The following is a 20,292-nucleotide window of genomic DNA, read 5'->3' on the forward strand; positions in this document are numbered from 1 at the left end:
GCCACCAGAGAAGCCTGGTGCCACCAGGAACTATTGCCAAATTGCACTCTAAAGGGGATAAAGTGATTGGCTCCCTTTGCAGTCAGTGAAGGAGCCAGTTTCCACGCAGCTTTTATGACAGTGTTTTCTCAAACACCACTGATATTTATGAGTCCAAGAGGAGGAATGTGGGCACCACTGCCTTTCTCTTTGTGGTGTGCCTTATTCTCTTTATCACCTGTAGAATATTCCCGAGTGTGGTTGTGCCTCTGTTTATTTAACTAGACTTCTGCTGGTGGACATTTAGGTTGTTTTCAAATATTTGCTTCATTTTAACTTCAGTTTGAAGCAATGTCAAACCTATGGAAGAGTTGCAAGACAAGTACAATGAACACTAGTATTCTGTTCACCCTGATTCAGCTGTTGTACTCAGGTGTGTGTATATGTGTGTGTGTGTATGTGTGTGTGTGTGTGTATGTGTGTGTGTCTGTGTGTAGTATGTCTTAAGAAATACACACTGGAGACTTCCCTGGTGGTCCAGTGGTTGAGTCTGCCTGCTAATGCAGGGGATGTGGGTTTGATCCCTGGTCTGGAAAGATTTCACATGCCGCGGGGCATCTAAGCCCACGCACCACAGCTACTGGAGCCTAGAGCCCGTGTTCCACAAGAAAAGCCACCGCAATGGGAAGCTGGAACACTGCAACTAGGGAGTAGCTCCCACTTGCCAAAACTGGAGAAGGCCCATGCAGAGCAACAAAGACAAGCACAGCCAAAAATAAATAAAATTATTTTTAAAAGAACAGAAATAGACACTGAAACTTCCCTGCTTCCACTGCCTGGGGTGTGGGTTCAGTCCCTGGTAAGGAAACTAAGATCCTGCATGTCGCATAGTCCAGTCAAAAAAAAAAAAGATATACAGACTGACACCCATTTATAGGTGTCTATTTATAGACACCCATATACACATATGTATATACACATTGTTTACTCATTCAAAGTCTGCCCAGCTATTTGAGCAGACATTATGTTAGCTGCAGAGTTAGTAGAAGATTAGGATCTTTCACCCTAAATACTAAATACTTCAGTGTGTATCTCCTAGACATACTGGTACATAACCACAATAAATGATCAGATTCAGGGGGGAAAGCTGGTAGAATACTAAGATCTAAATGCCATCCCTATTCAAAATTCATAATAATGACCTTTATAGCATTTTTTTCTGATATATAATCTAGTATAGAGTTGTACAGTATCTTTAGGAAATATCTGTCTCTCCTTTTTTTTTTTTTGGCTGCACCTCTAAGCATGCGGAATCTTAAATTCCCCAACCAGGGATCGAACCCTTGCCCCCTGTAGTGGGAGCTCGGAGTCTTAACCACTGGACCACCAGGGAAGTAGGACACCTCTCTTTAGTCACCTTTAGTCTGGAGCAGTTCCTGGGCTTTTCCTTCTCCTTCATGACATTGACATTTTTGAATATATTATGTATCAGTGTCTGTAGAATGTTCTTCAACTTTAGCTTGTTCTGGTGTCTCCTCACAGTTTGATTCATGTTTAAACAAGTAATACATGTTTAGCAGGGTTATCACTCAAGCGATGCTATATCCTTCTCAGTGTCTTGGATCAGAAGGTGCCTGATTCAGTTTGTTGTTATTGGTGATGTTTCGTGATGTTAACTTCTAGCCGTTGGTTAAGGTGTTGTCTACAAAATTTCTGCACTGGAAGGGTGCTTTTATGCCCTTTGTAATGCAAAAGTAGCCTATGGGAAAATACTTTGAAACTGTGTAAAATGTCCTGTTCTCTGACAAATTTCCACCCAGTGGTTTTAGATCCATTCATTAGTCTTGCCTGAATCAATTATTACTAAATTGGTTGCAAAAGGATTTTCTAACTCTTATCATCTTCTACACATTAATTGACATTCCAGGGATCTCCTTGGTGGTCCACTGGTTGACTCTGTGCTCCCAATGCAGGTGTCTGGGGTTTGATCCCTGGCCAGGGAAGTAGATCCCCCCTTCTGATCCTGCATGCTGCAACTCTTAGTTCGCTTGCTGCAACTGAGAGTTCACATGCCACAGTTATAAGATCCTGCATGATACAGGAAAGATCAAAGATCCCCTGTGCCTCACCTAAGATCTGGTGCGGTCAAATAAATAAATAAATAAATATTAATTGGCATTCTGCTGTAAAGTACAGATCCCCTTCCTTCCCAGCATATTAGTCAGAGAAATAGAACAATAGGAGATATAGATGTAGCTATAGATGTAGATGAGAATATTCATTATAGGAATCAGCTCAGGTGGTTATGGAGGCTGAGAAGTTCCACAATCTAATGTCTGCAAGCTGTAAAACCGAAGAAGCTGATGTCGTAATTCAGTCCAAGTTGGAAGGCTTGTGTCAGGGGCTGATGGTAAAAGTCCTGGTTTGGGACAGTTGGAAATCCCAAGAACCAGGAGCACTGATGTGCAGTGCTCAAGGGCAGGAGAAGAAGGATGTCCCAGCTCAAGCAGGAAGTGAATTCACTCTCTCTCCACCTTTTTGTTCTATTCGGGGCCTTAATTATGCCCACCCACAGTGGGGAGATCCCTCTGCTGTACTTAGATCACCAGATCAAATGCTGATCTCTTCCAAAACACACCTTCACACACACCTCAAAATAATGGGTATTCCTTAGCCCAGTAGGTTGACATATAAAATTAGCTATTAGATCCCCATTAATTAGTTAATTAAATTAAAAAATTATAGATTCCTGAATCCTCCTCTTTTTATTTGATGGCTTATTATCCATTCTTGTTATTAATGTTGTTACTCAGATTGTTCAGTTTGGCCAGTTAGGAGCACCTTCGAACTATGTCCTTTTGCTGTCTCCATCCCTTACACAATGGAATATTCCAGACTAAACTTGGACTTTCCCTGCTCCAGCCCTAGACTCAGCCCCTCTCCAAGGAGCCCTGGCTCCTTTCTTGGAGAATAGTACTTAGAACTCTTGCTTCTTCTTCTTCTTTAAAAAATGTTTAAAGAGGATCTTAGTTCCTAACCAGGGATCACCCCAGGGCCCAGAGTCCTAACGAAAGCACAGAGTCCTATCCACCGGACTGCCAGGGAATTCCCAGAACTCTTTACCATCAACCAAACACTTGGCAGCAGGCGGTGCCTCACCTCATCAGGTCCCTGGAGTAACAGAACAAGAGAACTTTCCTTTCGGGGATGGAAAGCCCATCCTCGTGCGGTAAAATGTACAAGCGATGTCCTTTCTTACAGGTGAACCTGGGACCAGACAAAATGGTGGTTGACCTGACAGATCCCAACCGACCGCGCTTTACTCTGCAGGAGCTGAGGGACGTGCTTCAGGAGCGCAACAAGCTCAAGTCACAGCTGCTGGTGGTGCAGGAAGAGCTGCAGTGCTATAAGAGGTGGGCTCTGCTGCCCTGGGGCTCCTGCTCTGCAGACCCAGATCCTGTCTGGAACTCCCTGATATGCTACCTGTCTGTTCTGATGTTCGTTCAGTCGACTTGCTGGAGACCCACTCTATGCTGGAAACTATTCCCGGCACTGAGGGTAGAGCAGGAAACAAAATGGGAAGTCCATGCTAGGCTAGCGGGAAGATAGGCACTCAGCCAGGAAGCCTGCAGTGAGCCCGCAGGATGAGGGTGGTGGATGCTGAAGAGAATGTAGAAAAGTGACTCATCGGAGACTGGAGTGCTGGGGAGGGGCCTGTGTCAGATTGGGTGGACAGGGAAGACCCCTCTGAGGTGAATGACAAGAAGCAGCCAACCAAGTAACAGTTTGGTTGGGCAAAAGTAGAACAGGAAGTGCAGAGGTCCTGGGGTGGGAACCATTTGGCCACTTAAGGGGACCCACCATGGTGGACCTTGGATTGTGAGGTATATAATGGTTCAGAAGAGACCAGGAGCTGGTCGTGATGGCCACAGAAGGGAGCTTTAGGTTTTTTATTTTGTTGTTGTTGTTTTTATTGGCGTATAGTTGTAATGGCAATCCACTCCAGGATTCTTGCCTAGAGAATTCCATGAACAGAGGAGCCTAGAGGGCTACAGTCCACGAAATTGCAGAGTCAGACACAATTGAGTGACTAACACACATAGTTGCTTTACAATGTCATATCAATTTCTGCTGTACAGCAAAGTGAATCAGCTATTTGTATACATATATCCCCTCTTTTTTGGATTTCCTTCCCATCTAGGTCACCACAGAGCATTGAGCTCCCTGAGCTACACAGTAGGTTCTCATTACTTATCTATTGTATACATAGTATCAATAATGTATATGTGTCAATCCCAATCTCCCAATTCATCCCACTCCCTCCCCCCCCCCCCCACCAAGAAGCTCTAGTTTTATAGCAAATGTAACAAGAAGACTCTGGGATGCCTTAATCAAGGGAATGACCAGGTCTGATTCACTATTTGCAAAGATCAATGTGGTGATTCTGATAACTGAACAACTTGGTTATGTAACAGAAAGTCCTCGTTCTTTGGAAAGCCACTTAAGTATTTAGGAGTAAGGGGGTAGGATTTCTCCAGTTCACTCTCAAGAGAGTTCAGAGAGACGGTAGATAGTTGTAGGGGTGGATGGGTCAGTGGATGGAAAGATGGATGCATGGCTAGGTAGGTAGATAGATACATGGATAAGCATTTGAAGGATCGGGGTAAAAAGTATATGGAAAGTTTTTACACTAATATTATACCTTTTCTCTAAGTTTGAAATTGTATAAAAATTAAAAGTTAAAAAAATCATAATAAATATTGTATACAGGAGGAATTGTAGGATAAGCAAGGCAGGAAATAAGGAAGTTGTTGATAGAGCAGGTTTGGACTTTGCTGTATCCCTCTGTACCATGTTTCTCAAAATGTTTTGCTTTACGTGGGTATTTCTTGAAAAGGAAGCTCTAGGAAGTTCCCTGGTGGTCCTGTGGTCAGGAGCCGGTGCTTTCACTGCCATGGCCCAGGTTCAGTCTGTGGTTGGGGAACTGAGATCCCACAAGCCACAGGGCACGGCATAAAGGAGCTCTGTGGTTGAATAATTCTGAGAAGCCCGCAGTTAAACAAAGGTTTCATTAGAGGCAGGCAAAGGAAAGACCAAAAGAAGAAAAACGTATTGCCTACTAATATTTGTTTGCTTTTATCTCATTTATTCATGTATTTGTTTTTGGCAGCGCTAAGTCTTCGTTGCTTTTCCCAGGCTTTTTTTAGTTGCGACGAGCTGGGGCTACTCTTTGTTTCAGTGTGAGGGCTTCTCTTGGTGGTGGCTTCTCTTGTTGCAGAACACAGGTTCTAGGTGCACAGGCTTCAGTAGCTGCCGCACACAGACTTAGAGCACAGGCTCAGTCAACTAGTATTTGTTTCGTTTTGGTGTACTGGTGGTGCTGCAGAGCACATGGGATCTTAGTCCCGCAGGGTCAAACCCATATCCCCTGCACTGGAAGCATGGAGTCTTAACTGCTGGATCACAGGGACGTCCCATGCCAACTGATATTTATCAGTTCAGTTCAGTCACTCAGTCGTGTCTGGCTCTTTGCGACTCCATGGACTGCAGCACTCCAAACTTCCCTGTCCATCACCAACTCCCGGAGCTTGCTCAAACTCATGTCCATCAAGTCGGTGGTGCCATCGAACCACCTCATCCTCTGTCATCCCCTTCTCCTCCTACTTTCCATCTTTCCCAGCATCAGGGTCTTTTCCAATGAGTCAGTTCTTTGCATCAGGTGGCCAAAGTACTGGCGTTTTCAGCTTACCACTAGTCCTTCCAATGAATATTCAGGACTGATTTCCTTTAGGATGGACTGGTTTGATCTCCTTACAGTCCAAGGGACTTTCAAGAGTCTTCTCCAACACCACAGTTCAAAAGCATCAATTCTTTGGTGCTAAGCTTTCTTTATAGTCCCGTTCTCACGTCCATATATGACTACTGGAAAAACCATAGCTTTGACTATACAGACCTTTGTCGGCAAAGTAATGTCTCTGCTTTTTAATATGCTGTCTAGGTTGGTTGTAGCTTCTCTTCCAAGGAGCAAGTGTCTTTTAATTTCATGGCTGCAGTCACCATCTGCAGTGATTTTGGAGCCCAAGAAAATAAAATAAAGTTTCCATTGTTTCCCCATCTATTTGCCATGAAGTGATGGGACTGGATGCCATGATCTTAGTTTTTTTGAATGTTGAATTTTAAGCCAGCTTTTTACTCTACTCTTTCCCTTTCATCAACAGGCTTTTTAGTTCCTCTTCACTTTCTGCTATAAGGGTGGTGTCATCTGCGTATCTGAGGTTATTGATGTTCCTCCTGGCAATCTTGATTCCAGCTTGTGCTTCATCCAGCCCGGCATTTCACATGATGTACTCTGCATATAAGTTAAATAAGCAGGATGACAATATACAGCCTTGAGGTACTCCTCTCCCAATTTGGAACCGTCTGTTGTTCCATGTCCAGTTCTAACTGTGGCTTCTTGACCTGTGTACAGATTTACCAGGAACTCTGCTTAGTGTATCCCAAGCATAATTTCAGTTAGTGTTCACAGCAAGCCTGTGAGTTAGGGTAATATTATCCCCAAGATGATCTAAGGGTCAGAGAGGTCAAGTAGCTGCTCAAAGTCCCTGGGCTGGTGGTGGCAACCTTGAGATGTAATGTCAGACAGACTGACATCAGAGCCTGAGCTTTTAATTATCACACCACATTGAAACTTGGAAAGTTTGGAAGTATGGGATGTACTCTGAAACAAAACCAAACAAAAAAAATGTTTTTAATTTGACTGTGCCGGGTTTGCAGCATGAGGGATCTTTGATTGAAACAGGAAAACTCTTAATTGCCGTTTGTGGGATCTAGTTCCCTGACCAGGGATCCATCCTAGGCCCCTTGCATTGGGAACTCTGTAGTCTTAGCTAATGGACTACCAGGGAAGTCCTCCAATGATATTATTCGTTAAATTCATTCAATGTGACATCATTAAGAGAGCAGCAAAGTAAAAATGTCCTTAGAAAGCCCTATCCGAAAGGACTGAATTCTGCCAACAGGAATTTAATTGTCTTCCTTCCTCTGAGGTTGGAACCACGTTAATGGAAAGACCTGCCTTCATCTCATTTAATAAGTGCTCTAGACACAGTTAATTAAAAAGAGAAACTGCTAGACTGCCAATGCCGTAAGCAGCTTGCAAGTGAATAAAGCAACACATGTTGGTTCCAGTTTTGAATTCCCAGAGAACAACAGATGGGCACTTCCCATCTGGTGCAGGCTGATAGACAGATAGCAGGATTCTGTTTAGTCTCTAGTGTTATATATTCTGGAGAAACCAGCATGTCAACTGAGGTGTTCTCTTAGCAACTGCATCAATTTGGAAGCCCAGGCTCGTACTAAGGATAGTTTTTAACTGAAGGCAGCTATGGTAGGCTGTTTCCAAAGATGGACACGACAGTTTTTCCTATATTGCTGTGTCCTCAGCTGGTGGGGAGAATGAGAAAGAGAGAAAGCTGTATCTCCTTTTGCAGTGAGACTTTGCCACTCCTCTCATCAGAGTACAGGTAGAGTCTATTTTCCCTTTTCTCGAATCTAGATGGCCCTATAACTTTCTTGGACCAGTTAAATGTGGTGGAAGTGATGCTGTTTGGCTTCCAAGGTTAAGACTCTCAAAGGCCTAACAGCTTCCATGTTTGTGCTCTCAGACTGCTGCCTTGAGACTGCCATGCTATGAGGAAGCTCAAGGCAGTCATGTGGAAAGGTCATATGAAGAAGAATCAAGGGGTCCCATATGACAGCCGCAGCTGATCCACCAACTGAACACAGCTACTTGAGAACCCCAGCTGGACCATTAGGAGAACCACCAAATCAACCATAAGAGATAGAGCCATCTGGGAATTTCTTGGCCCTTTCAGTGGTTTGAATTTCACAATCTCACTGCCAAAGACCTGGATTTAATCCCTGGTTAGGGAACTGATATCCTACAAGCTGTGCAGAGCAGCCAGAAAAAAAAAAAAAAAAATAGAGCCATCACGAGAAGTCATAAATCATTGTTTTTTGTTTATTTGTTTTCGCTTTTTTTTTTTTTAACTTTTGGCTACACCCTGTGTCATGTGTGGGATCCAAGTTCCCCAATCAGGGATTGAACCCACATCTACTGTGTGGGAAGGCAGACTCTTAACCGCTGGACTGCCAAGGGAGTCCCCCATCATTGCAAATCACTAAGTTTTAGGCTGTTTTGTAGCTGTAGGTAGTGGGGAAAGGCAATTTTTAGATCAAGCTGCCAGTACGGTTGGTTTGGGCTCTTTCTGGCTTGTAGACAGCTGCCATATTGCTGTGTCCTCAGCTGGTGGGGAGAATGAGAAAGAGAGAAAGCTGTATCTCCTTTTAAAAGGGCACTAGTCCATCATGAGGGCCTACCCTCATAACCTCATGTAAACCTAATTGTCTTCCAAAGGCCCTATCTCCAAATACTCTAATACTGGGGGTTAGGGCTTCAACATACAGATTCTTTAAAAACAATTTTTTAAAAAAATTTTTATTGTTTTTATTTGACTGTGTTGGGTCTTAGTTTCAGCATGTGGATTCCTCTAGTTGTGACATGCAAGCTCTCAGTTGCAGCATGTGAGATCTAGTTCCCTGACCAGGAATTGAACCCAGGCCCACTGTACTGGGAGCTCAGAGTCTTAGCCACTAAACTATCAGGGAAGTCTCAACATACGAATTCTGGGAGGACATAATTCAGTCTGTGGTAAGGGGGAAATTTGTGCCTGTAGCATAAGCATAAATTTACCAGTTGGTATACACAACAAAATACCTAAGTGGATCTAATGAGCTTACTAGGTCAGACATTGAAATGCTTCATCACAGTCAGGCTTCTTTTGGTTGCAAGTAACAGAGATCCTATTCAAATTCAAACCAGCTAAGGTACCAAAGGAGATTTTGTCGGTTCACAGAGCTGGGAAGGATCCTAGAACTGCTCTCAGAAATAAAGAGAAAAACTGCATCTAAGACCTCAGGGTTGGAATCAGGGACCCCAGTCCTGATTCTTTCTTTGATTCTTTTTCTTTGCTGGCCTCCTAATCTTGTATGAAGGACAATCCTTTTCTGAATCTCAGGGAGCATGAGTGCTGGGGGTCCCCCTTGAACAAGTAAGAGAGAACAGCCTTCTTCCAAGTTCTGTACATCAAGTCCAGGGAAGTACTCTGGCCCTCTTTGGGTCACCTGACCTCAGTATCTTATTGATTAATATCAATCTAGCTGTTAGCACCACCTGACTTACCATATATTTTTACATTTTTACTTATTTGTTCGTTGACTGTTTTCTTCTCAATGGAATATAAATTGCATGAGAGAGGATATTTTATCTGTTTTGTTCATTGCTACGTCTGTATACCTTGGTAGACTATGTAGCTTAATAATATTTGTTAAATGAATGAATTCTATGTATTATCTCACTTAATCCCTCAATCCTAGAAGGCAGGTACTTTTATGATCCTTTTATTACCAATTAGGAAATCAAGGCTTAAGTTAAAGCAGCCGTCCCCAACCGTTTTGGCATCCGGGGCCAGTGTCATGGAAGACAGTTTTCCCACAGACCAAGGTGTAGTGAGGGATGGATTCAGGATGATTCAAGAGCTTTACACTTTTGTCCACTTTATTTCTAATCTAATTCCACCGCTGATCCGACAGGAGGTACCAGTTGGTGGCCCAAAGGTTGGGGAGCCCTGAGTTAGAGAATTTATACATGATCATATTTCTAGAAATTAGAGAAGCTTGAAGTACCAGCCATGGTAATTAGATAAGAGAAGGAAAGAAGAGGTATCAACATTGGAAAAGAGGAAGGAAGATTCCAGAGATCTGGATCAGGATGTCTAACTCTAGAGCTTTCAATGATAGCATTATTAGTATAATAATAATTACGAAGAAACTTCACTTTCAGTGCCCGCTTCGGCAGCACATATACTGCAAGTGGAACAAAACAGAGAAGATTAGCCTGGCCCCTGCATAAGGATGACATGCAATTTCATGAAGCATTCTGTGTGTTTTAATAATAATAATGAATATGTAAATAAATAAACTGTAAAAAAAAAGAACCTTCACTTTCAAAGATGAACAGATAAGAGATCTGCAATAAAACAACCCATTTAATTATCTCATTTTTCCCAGTGGTCTGATTCCACCAAGAGAAGGCCCAGGAGCAAGAAGAGAGAAAGAGGCTTTTGTTCCCAGGGGCAGCAATGCCAACAGCAACAAGGAGGAGAAGACAATCATAAGGAAACTGTAAGTTGATTTGCTGCCCCATGTTGCCACTAAATAATCGCTAAAGGAAGGAGTGGGGGTGAGAGGGGAGGCCCTGCTCTCCTGGTGGTGGTCCTGCAGCTGATATGAAAACGCTATGCTGGTGTATTATGGTATCTTCTAGACAGTAGCATAAGCACCTGACATTATTAATTCATTGACTCATCACAATAACCCTATGAGGTAGACACTGTTGTTATCCTTGACTCACAGATGGGGAAATAAAATTCCAGGGGGTAAAGTTCTGTACCCAAAGGTCACACACATTGTAAGTAGTGAAGTCAGGAACCCAAGGAAGTCCAGGTTCTACACTCTACTGCCTCCCTGTGATATAATACAGTAACCAGATAATAATACTAATATTAAACAGCAAGAAAAACAATAGCAATCATTATTGGAGTTTACGGGGGCTAAATCATCACCTCTTCTACTTCCAGCTCTGGAGGGTCCCCTGTCTCCCAACATTAGGACACATAAGACAGTTTCCTTCGAACACTCCCCTTATTTTCATGCACCTTTGTTCATTCCCAGTTTCTTTGGTTTCTGCACCTCAAACCATAGACTGTGAGATGACAGTTAAAGTTCAGATTCTCAGAAATCAAATTGCTGGTTCTAGGATGAGGCCCAGAAATCTGGATTTTAATGAATGCCCAGACAATTGAATGTGGGGAAACTTTGGACAACAGCCTGAGATATGCCTTTTCTTCTTTTTTAAAAAATATTTATTTATTTATTTGGCTGTGTCGGGTCTCAGTTGCAGCACATAGGATCCTCGATCTTCTATGTGACGTGTGGGATCCCTTAGTTGTGTGATGCAAACTCTTACTTGTGGCAGGTGGGATCTAGTTCCCCAACCAGAGATTGAACCCAGACCCCTGGCATTGGGAGCAAAGTGCTGCACTCAATATGCCAGCAAATTTGGAAGACTCAAGAGTGGCCACAGGACTGGAAAAGGTCAGTTTTTATTCCAATTCCAAAGAAAGGCAATGCCAAAGAATGCTCAAACTACCGCACAATTGCACTCATCTCACATGCTAGTAAAGTAATGCTCAAAATTCTCCAAGCCAGGCTTCAGCAATACGTGAACCGTGAACTTCCAGATGTTCAAGCTGGTTTTAGAAAAGGCAGAGGAACCAGAAATCAAATTGCCAACATCCGCTGGATCATGGAAAAAGCAAGAGAGTTCCAGAAAAACATCTATTTCTTCTTTATTGACTCTGCCAAAGCCTTTGACTGTGTGGATCACAATAAACTGTGGAAAATTCTGAAAGAGATGGGAATACCAGACCACCTAACCTGCCTCTTGAGAACTCTGTATGCAGGCCAGGAAGCAACAGTTAGAACTGGACATGGAACAACAGACTGGTTCCAAATAGGAAAAGGAGTACGTCAAGGCTGTATATTGTCACCCTGCTTATTTAACTTATATGCAGAGTACATCAGGAGAAACGCTGGACTGGAAGAAACACAAACTGGAATCATTTGCCGGGAGAAATATCAATAACCTCAGATATGCAGATGACACCACCCTTATGGCAGAAAGTGAAGAGGAACTAAAAAGCCTCTTGATGAAAGTGAAAGAGGAGAGTGAAAAAGTTGGCTTAAAGCTCAACATTCAGAAAACGAAGATCATGGTATCCAGTCCCATCACTTCATGGGAAATAGATGGGGAAACAGTGGAAACAGTGTCAGATTTTATTTTTTCGGGCTCTAAAATCACTGCAGATGGTGACTGCAGCCATGAAATTAAAAGACACTTACTCCTTGGAAGAAAAGTTATGACCAACCTAGATAGTATATTCAAAGTAGAGACATTACTTTGCCAACTAAGGTCCGTCTAGTCAAGGCTATGGTTTTTCCTGTGGTCATGTATGGATGTGAGAGTTGGACTGTGAAGAAGGCTGAGCGCCGAAGGATTGATGCTTTTGAACTGTGGTGTTGGAGAAGACTCTTGAGAGTCCCTTGGACTGCAAGGAGATCCAACCAGTCCATTCTGAAGGAGATCAACCCTGGGATTTCTTTGGAAGGAATGATGCTAAAGCTGAAACTCCAGTACTTTGGCCACCTCATGAGAAGAGTTGACTCATTGGAAAAGACTCTGATGCTGGGAGGGATTGGGGGCAGGAGGAGAAGGGGATGACCGAGGATGAGATGGCTGGATGGCATCACGGGCTCGATGGACGTGAGTCTGAGTGAACTCCAGGAGATGGTGATGGACAGGGAGGCGTGGCATGCTGCGATTCATGGGGTCACAAAGAGTCGGACACGACTGAGCGACTGAACTGAACTGAACTGAAGGGAACATTTCTTGCAAAGATGGACACAATAAAGGACAGAAATTGTATGGACCTAACAGAAGCAGAAAATATTAAGAAGAGGTGGTAAGAATACACATAAGAACTATACAAAAAAGATCTTCATGACCCAGATAACCATGATGATGAGATCACTCACCTAGAGCCAGACATCCTGTGTGAAGTGCAGTCAAGTGGGCCTTCAGAAGCATCACTATGAACAAAGCCAGTGGAGGTTATAGAATTCCAGCTGAGCTATTTCAAATCCTGAAAGATGATGCTGTCAAAGTACTGCACTCAATATGCCAGCAAATTTGGAAAACTCAGCAGTGGCCACAGGACTGGAAAAGGTCAGTTTTCATTCCAATTCCAAAGAAAGGCAATGCCAAAAAAATGTTCAAACTACTGCACAATTGCACTCATCTCACACGCTGGCAAAGTAATACTCAAAATTCTCCAAGCTAGGCTTCAACAGAGAACTTGAACCGAGAACTTCCAGATGTTCAAGCTGGATTTAGAAAAGACAGAGGAACCAAAGATCAAATTGCCTACATCTGTTGGATCATAGAAAAGGCAAGAGAATTCCATAAAAATATCTACTTTTGCTTTATTGACTATGGTAAAGCCTTTGGCTATGTGGATCACAACAAAATGTTGAAAACTCTTTAAGAGATGGGAATACCTACCTTACCTACCTTCTAAGAAACCTATATGTAGGTCAAGAAGCATCAGTTAGAACTGGACATGGAACAACGGACTGGTTCCAAATTGGGAAAGTAGTACATCAAGGCTGTATGTTGTCACCTAGCTTATTTAACTTATATGCAGAGTAAATCATGCAAAATGCCAGACTGGATGAAGCACAAGCTGGAATCAAGATTGCCAGAAGAAATATCAATAACCTCAGATAAGCAGGGTGACAACATAGAAAGCGAAGAGGAACTAAAGAGCTTCTTGATCAAAGTGAAAGAGCAGAGTAAAAAGCTGGCTTAAAACTCAACATTCAAAAAACTAAGATCATGGCATCTGGTCCCATCACTTCATGGCAAATAGATGGGGAAACAATGGAAACAGTGACAGACTATATTTTCTTAGGCTCCAAAATCACTGCAGATGGTTACTGCTGCCATGAAATTAAAAGACACTTGCTCCTTGGAAGAAAAACTATGACCAACCTAGACAGCGTATTAAAAAGCAGAGACATTACTTTGCTGACAAAGGTCCGTCTAGTCAAGGCTATGGTTTTTCCAGTAGTCATGTATGGATGTGAGAACTGAACCATAAAGAAGGCTGAGTGCCAAAGAATTGATGCTTTTGAACTGTGGTGTTGGAGAAGACTCTTGAGAGTCCCTTGAACTGCAAGGAGATCCAACCAGTCCATCCTAAAGGAAATCAGTCCTGAATATTGATTGGAAGGACTAGTGCTGAAGCTAAAACTCCAATACTTTGGCCATGTGATGCAAAGAACTGACTCATTGGAAAAGACCTTGATGCTGGGAAAGATGAAAGATAGGAGGAGAAGAGGATGACAGAAGATGAGATGGTGGGATGGCATTTCCGACTAGATGGACATGAGTTTGAGCAGACTCCCGGAGTTGGTGATGGACAGGGAAGCCTTGCATGCTTCAGTCCATGGGGTCGCAAAGAGCTGGACATGACTGAGCAACTGAACTGAGCTGAGCTGAGGCACACCTTTCCTTAACTCCAGGCTGAAGCGAGCAGCCTGTTGGTCTTGGTTGCTTTGAAAATGTCTGACCTGGTGACAGTTTACCAGCTCCTGGTCTTTTGGATCGAAAGTGAGAAACAGCCTTGGTCAAGGATGTCAAACTCGAAAGCCTGCGGGGGCCAAGCACTTCCTGTGGATGTGTGAGGGGGGCGTAGGGTGGGGAAGGGGACATTTGCCCTTCAGTTCTGTCTGGCCAGTGAACAACTTGTTAACAGACCTTCTGATTCTTGAGAGATGCCAAGACATCGGATTTGTTCAAGGAATCTGTTTTCCAAATGCTGGCAAATTGTTTAAGCTTACAAATAAAAACTGTGTGATCCGAATGAAACATCATTGTGGGTTGCATCAGGTCCTCAGCCTCCATCCAGCTCTTGCTTCATTAGTCTTGCCTCCCAGGGAGGACTGAGGGGACCTCAACTTCCATTCACGTTATCTGGTCATTAGTTAGTCAACAGACCCTCACTGAGTCTATACTGTGCGCCAGGCGAGATGTTCACCCTGGGGGTACTGCCGTGACCGATTTTATAAGGACTCTGTCGACTCCGGTTTTACAGGGAAGTAATTTTGAGGGGTCAGAGATTCTGGGTTACCTCCCAGGGCAGATTTAATTAAGATGCCTTTGTTTCAAGAGAGAAGAGAGATTTTTTTTCTTTTTCTTTTTTTGGATCCTCAGGAACAGAGTGTTCCATTAGTGATTCTCAGCTCATGGCACGATGAGCTTCGTTGTCAACACAAGCTTTCTTTCTTCTTGCTTTTATTTATTCCCTCTCTATCTCCATCGCCCATCTGCAATCTGCTTCCCAGCTCCCCTCCCGCTCAGCCCATCTCATATGTATTTAATGTGTTCTAGAAAGTATATATTGTCTTATGTGAATGTGTTTTCAATGGTAACTGATATTTTGTTTAACACTTCATTTTCATTCTGTTTCCTAGTGCTTTTTTCCGCCTTCATTAAGCACTGTCATTGTTTTCTTTTTTACCAGGCACTCTTCTTTTTTAGGCTTTTTTTTTTTTTTTTTTGCTGTGCCATGGCTGCGGGATCTTAGTTCCCAACTAGGGATCGAACCCCTGCCCCCTGCAGTGGAAACTCAGAGTCCTAACCTCTGGACCGCCAGGGAATTCTTCAGGCACTTTTAAACAAAAATTTTAGTAATATATTTTACTAATCCAATGCTTCCAAAATACTGTCATTTTCAATATGTGTTCACTATAAAATATTATTAATGAGATATTTTACAATCTTTTTAAAAATAGTAAGCCCTTGAAATCTTATGTATATTTCACACTGACAGCATATTTCAATTAAGACTCGTAGTGGCCACTGTATTGGGCGGCACAGCTTTAAGCAATATATGGTCAAATGCTTTGGGTTTTGAGAACTGAGTGTGAATGATTCTTTTCTTCAGTGTTTTTAAAAAGTTGTACCTAACATAAAATTTACCATTTTAATTGTTTTTTAAAAATTGAAGTATAGTTGATTTACAGTGTTGTGTTTCAGGTGTATAGCAAAGTGATTCCATTATGTATATATTTAATATGTATCTTTTAAAATATTCTTTTCTGTTATAGGTTATAACAAGTTGTTGAATATTACTCCATGTGTGGAAGTAGGTTTTTGTTGTTTATCTATTTTATATACAGTGTGTATATGTCAATACTAAACTCCTAATTTATTCCTCCCCCGTAGTTCCCCTTTGGTAACCATAATAGATTGTTTTCTATGTCTGTGAGACCATTTTAATCATTTTTTTAAAATCCTTTTTTATCTGGCTGCACCAGGTCTTATTGTGGGACATAGGATCCTTAGTTGGGGTGCTCCGGATCCCCAGCCACAGCACTCGGAGTCTTTAGTCTCAGAATTCGAACTCCTAGTTTCGGCGCGTGGGGTCTAATTCCCCAGCCAGGGATTGAACCCAGGCCCCTGAACTGGGAGTGTGGCGTCCTAGCCACTGGACCAACAGAGAAGTCCCCATTTCTCAGGGGCGTTAAATGTCAATATGTGTACAGGGGCTACCCTTGGCGGTCCAGTGGTTAAGACTCTGAACTTTCACTGCAGGGGGCGTGGGTTTGATCCCTGGTCGGGGAACTAAGATCCCACATACTTTGTGGTGTGGCTAAAAAAAGAAAAAAGGAAATTTATGATATTATGCAGCCATCACCACAATCCATTTCCAGAACTTTTTCATCACCCCACCCTGAAACTCTGTCCCCATTGAATACTAACTGCTCAGTTCCCCTCCCCCAGCCCCTGGCAACCACCACTCCCCTCTCTGTCTTTATGAATCTGACTACTCTGGAGACCTCATATAAGAGGAGACATACAGTATTTGTCCTTCTGTGATGGGCTTATATGGTTAGCATATTGTTCTCAGGTTCATCCATTTCATACCACATGTCAGAATTTCTTTCATTTTTAAGGCCTGGTGATATTCCATGGTATGTGTAGACTGCTTTTGATTTATCTCTTCATCTCTTGATGGACATTAAGCAATTTTTTTGTTTTGCTTTAATTTGTTTCTTTATTTGACTGTGCATGCATGCGTGCTGAGTCGCTTCAGGCCTTTTGAGAGGAACTCAAAAGCCTCTTGATGAAAGTGAAAGAGGAGAGTGAAAAAGTTGGCTTGAAGCTCAACATTCAGAAAACAAAGATCATGGTATCTGGTCCCATCACTTCATGGGAAATAGATGGGGAAATAGTGGAAACAGTGTCAGACTTTATTTTGGGGGGCAACACTATGGACTATAGCCCTGCCAGGCTTCTCTGTCCATGGGATTCTCCAGGCAAGAACACTGCAGCAGGTTGCCATGCCTTCCTCAAGGGGATCTTCCAGACTCAGCGATCGAAACAGGGTCTCCTGCATTGCAGGTGGATTCTTTACCACCTTCCCTACAAGGGAAGGCCTTATTTGAATATACTGGGTCTTAATTGTGACCTTCTGGAATCTAGTTCCCTGACCGAGAATCAAACCAGGCCCCCTGCATTGGGAGCTTGAAATCTTAGCCACTGGACCACCAGGGAAGTCCCTAAGCAGTTTTGTAAGATCTATCCTCCTAGCGGTGTAGACACACATCTTGTTTCCAACCCCAGTGATGGGATCCCAGATTGCCTTCCCCCACTGTGGACAGTGCTGCAGTGACTATCTGCATGCTTATTCATGTCCTCTCATAGACTTGTGTGTGAATTTCCCGGGGATAGACATCCAGGAGGAAAATTGCAGGGCCACGGCGCCTATCAGCCAGGGTTCTTGTTTATCAAGAAACCAAGGCTCACTCAAAAGGAGTGACTGAAACAGATTTCAAGAAGGGACATCTTACAGGTGTGGGAACAGAGATAAGGGATGGAGACGCACCCTGGGGCGGGCAACAGGAGCAAGGAAAGGGAGCTGTGAGGGGCCCTGGGGGAGTCAGACTGGAGTGTGGCCTTCAGAAGAGGAGCACACAGTGGCTAGGGAGATGAGGCTGGCAGGGGCAGAGCTGGGAGTGAATACCCCTGCATTCCTCTCCTCCCACTCTCCCAGCTCCTGCTGGTGCTTCCCACTGGCTGAGCACAGCCAGAAGCTAGAGGACAAGGGAGCTTGTTGAGATCACCCACAGATGTCAGCCTCCTGGAGCGGAGAGGCCAGAGAAGGCAGGACATGATTCTGTGGGGGCAGAGAGCCCACAGAGGATGCATCTTCTTAGTTAAGTATTACCAGGCTTGTGGGATCTTAGTTCCCTCACCCGGGATCAAACTCAGGCCCTCTACAGTGGAGGGGTGGAGTCCTGACCACTGAACCAAGGATGTCTCTGCCAGGCTTTCTTTCCTCCTTTCTTTTCTTTCCTTATTTTTTGCTCACGCTGGGTCTTCATTGCTGCATTCGGGCTTTCTCTAGTTGCGGCCAGCACGGGCTACTCTCTCATTGTGGTGCGTGGGCTTCTCATTGCGATGACTTCTCTTGCTGTGGAGCACAGGCTGTAGGCACACGGGCTTCAGTAGTTGCAGCATGTGGGCGCAGAAGTTGTGGCACACGGGCTTAGTTGTTTGAAAGCATGTGGAATCTTCCTGGACCAGGGATCGAATCTGTGTTCCCTGTGTTGGCAGGCAGATTCCTATCCACTGTACCACAGGGAAGTCCAGGCTTTCTTGAATGACTGCATGAAAATAGCTTAGTCAGACAAGACCACCTGAAACCACATTTATTTATTCCTCCAACAAATATTTATTGAGGGTCTACTGTGCAGCAGGCACTGTTCTAGGTGCTGGGGTAGAGTGAACAAGCCAGAGTCCCTGCCCTCATGGTGCTTACATTCTAGTGGGAGAGGTAGAGAGTGAACTGGTCAGGACAATTTCAGATGGCCCTATATGCACTGAAGACCATTAAATAGGGTGCTAAGAGAGAGGTTGATAGGGAGCTACTTTTTAAATTTTTTTGGCCTCACCTCAAGGCATGGGGGACCTTAGTTCCCTGACCAGGGATTGAACCCATCCTCCCTGCCGTGGGAGCACTGAGTCTTAAATGCTGGGCCACCAGGGAAGTCCCGATGAAGAGCTACTTTAGATTTGGTGAGTCCTGGAAGGCGCCTGTGAAAAGGCAGCATTCAAGCTAAGTTCTGAAAGATCATAATGATCTGAGTTTTCCCTGCCTTCCTGGCAGAAAAAACCGCAGGTATGAAGGCCAGAGGCTGGAGACAGCTTGTGCAGCAGAGACTATAGTGGCTGGAGCAGCAAAGAGAAGGGAGGTGAGGTTGGAGTGGGGAGCGACCGGGTCGTTCTAGGCCACGTGGATCCCAGTGATGACTTTGGATTTCATTTTAAGTGCTTTGGAGAGACCTTGGAAGGTTTTAAGCTGGGGAGTGACATGTCCGAATTCACCTATAAAAAGCTTAAGGACCTCCCTGGTGATCCAGGGGTTAAAACTCTGTGCTCCCATTGCAGTAAGCATGGATTCAACCCCTGGTCCAGAAACTAAGATCTCACATGCCGCACAATGCAGCCGAGAATAAAATATAAAATCTTTTTGAAAAAAAAAAAAAAAGTTTACTCTGACCGCTTTGTGGAGAAGGGTTGATGGGACAGAGTCAAATTGTTTCTTCTCCCTAGAAAGGGTCTCCTGTGGTAAGATAATGTACGAGAGAGCATCTCCACCCTACAGAGTGTATCAGATCTGAAAGTGTTTATGTGGGATATTCACTGGCTGAGGATCACATTGGAAACAAGGGTTCCAGATGCATAAGCTACTGGTTTCTTTCTGCCTCTTCTTGGGGAGTTTCTTTGGGTCACATAATTGGAGTTTGAGCCTGATATGGCAAAAATGAAATGTATGTAAGCCAGCCTAAGGACATGGGCTTCCCAGGTGGCACTAGTAGTAAAGAATCCCCCTGCCAATTTAGGAGATGCCAGACTTGGGTTTGATCCCTGAGTTGGGAAGACCCCCTGAAGGAGGGCATGGCAACCCGCTCTCGTATTCTTGCCTGGAGAATCCCATGGACAGAGCAGCCTGGTGGGCTACAGTCCACGGGTCTGCCAAGAGTGAGACACGACTGAGCAACTGAGCATACACTGAACACACAGGTTTAAAGATAGTGAGGCTGCGGTTTCATGATCAGACAAGTTATGGAGTGAATGAATGCATGACTTTCCAAAGAATTAGGTCACGCTAAGAAGGGTTTTATCTTTGTCCCGAGGACAGTGGGGAGCCATGGAAGGGTTTAAGCTGAGGAATGACTTATCTCTGCACAGTGAGGCAGTCATGGCTGGCTGCTGTGTGAGTGGATTGTGGGGGTGGCGGGGGAGGGGGCGGACAGGAAGGCTGTGGTGCTCATCAGGGTGGCTCGGCCTGGGGGTGGCAGTGGAAGAGATAAGTGGTGGGATTAGGAACATATTTGGGGCATGGTGACTAAAATACAACAGATGGGATGACAGGAGAGGAATTGAGAACAACTCCCAGTTCCTGGCTTGAATGACTGGGTGGGGGCTGATGTCATTTCCTGAGGCAGGGAAGTGGGGGTTGGGAGGTGGTATACATAGGTTCAGGGGGAGGGCGGATGTGCCCT

At 44.0% G+C, this 20,292-nt stretch overlaps 1 protein-coding gene and 1 non-coding gene across 3 annotated transcripts in view; both read left to right on the forward strand.

The window, feature by feature from the left end:
* The window catches only part of RILPL2 (Rab interacting lysosomal protein like 2), a 28,974-nt gene that overhangs the window by 7,422 nt on the left and 1,260 nt on the right, over nucleotides 1–20,292 (forward strand). The window contains exons 2-4 of one of the 2 annotated variants that reach the window (XM_069557691.1): nucleotides 3,241–3,392; nucleotides 10,108–10,221; nucleotides 15,829–19,251. In XM_069557691.1, coding sequence (XP_069413792.1) covers nucleotides 3,241–3,392; nucleotides 10,108–10,221; nucleotides 15,829–15,835 — 273 coding nt within the window. In that variant the 3' untranslated portion in view covers nucleotides 15,836–19,251. Of the gene's footprint in view, nucleotides 1–3,240; nucleotides 3,393–10,107; nucleotides 10,222–15,828; nucleotides 19,252–20,292 lie in introns of those variants that run through there. The other variant, XM_069557690.1, reaches the window with a different exon arrangement.
* Nucleotides 9,880–9,986, forward strand: LOC138423007 (U6 spliceosomal RNA). The gene has a single exon (XR_011250113.1). It is a non-coding gene; the product is annotated as a U6 spliceosomal RNA (small nuclear RNA).

Source organism: Ovis canadensis, chromosome 17 (genome assembly GCF_042477335.2).
Source record: "Ovis canadensis isolate MfBH-ARS-UI-01 breed Bighorn chromosome 17, ARS-UI_OviCan_v2, whole genome shotgun sequence".
Lineage (NCBI taxonomy): Eukaryota > Metazoa > Chordata > Mammalia > Artiodactyla > Bovidae > Ovis > Ovis canadensis.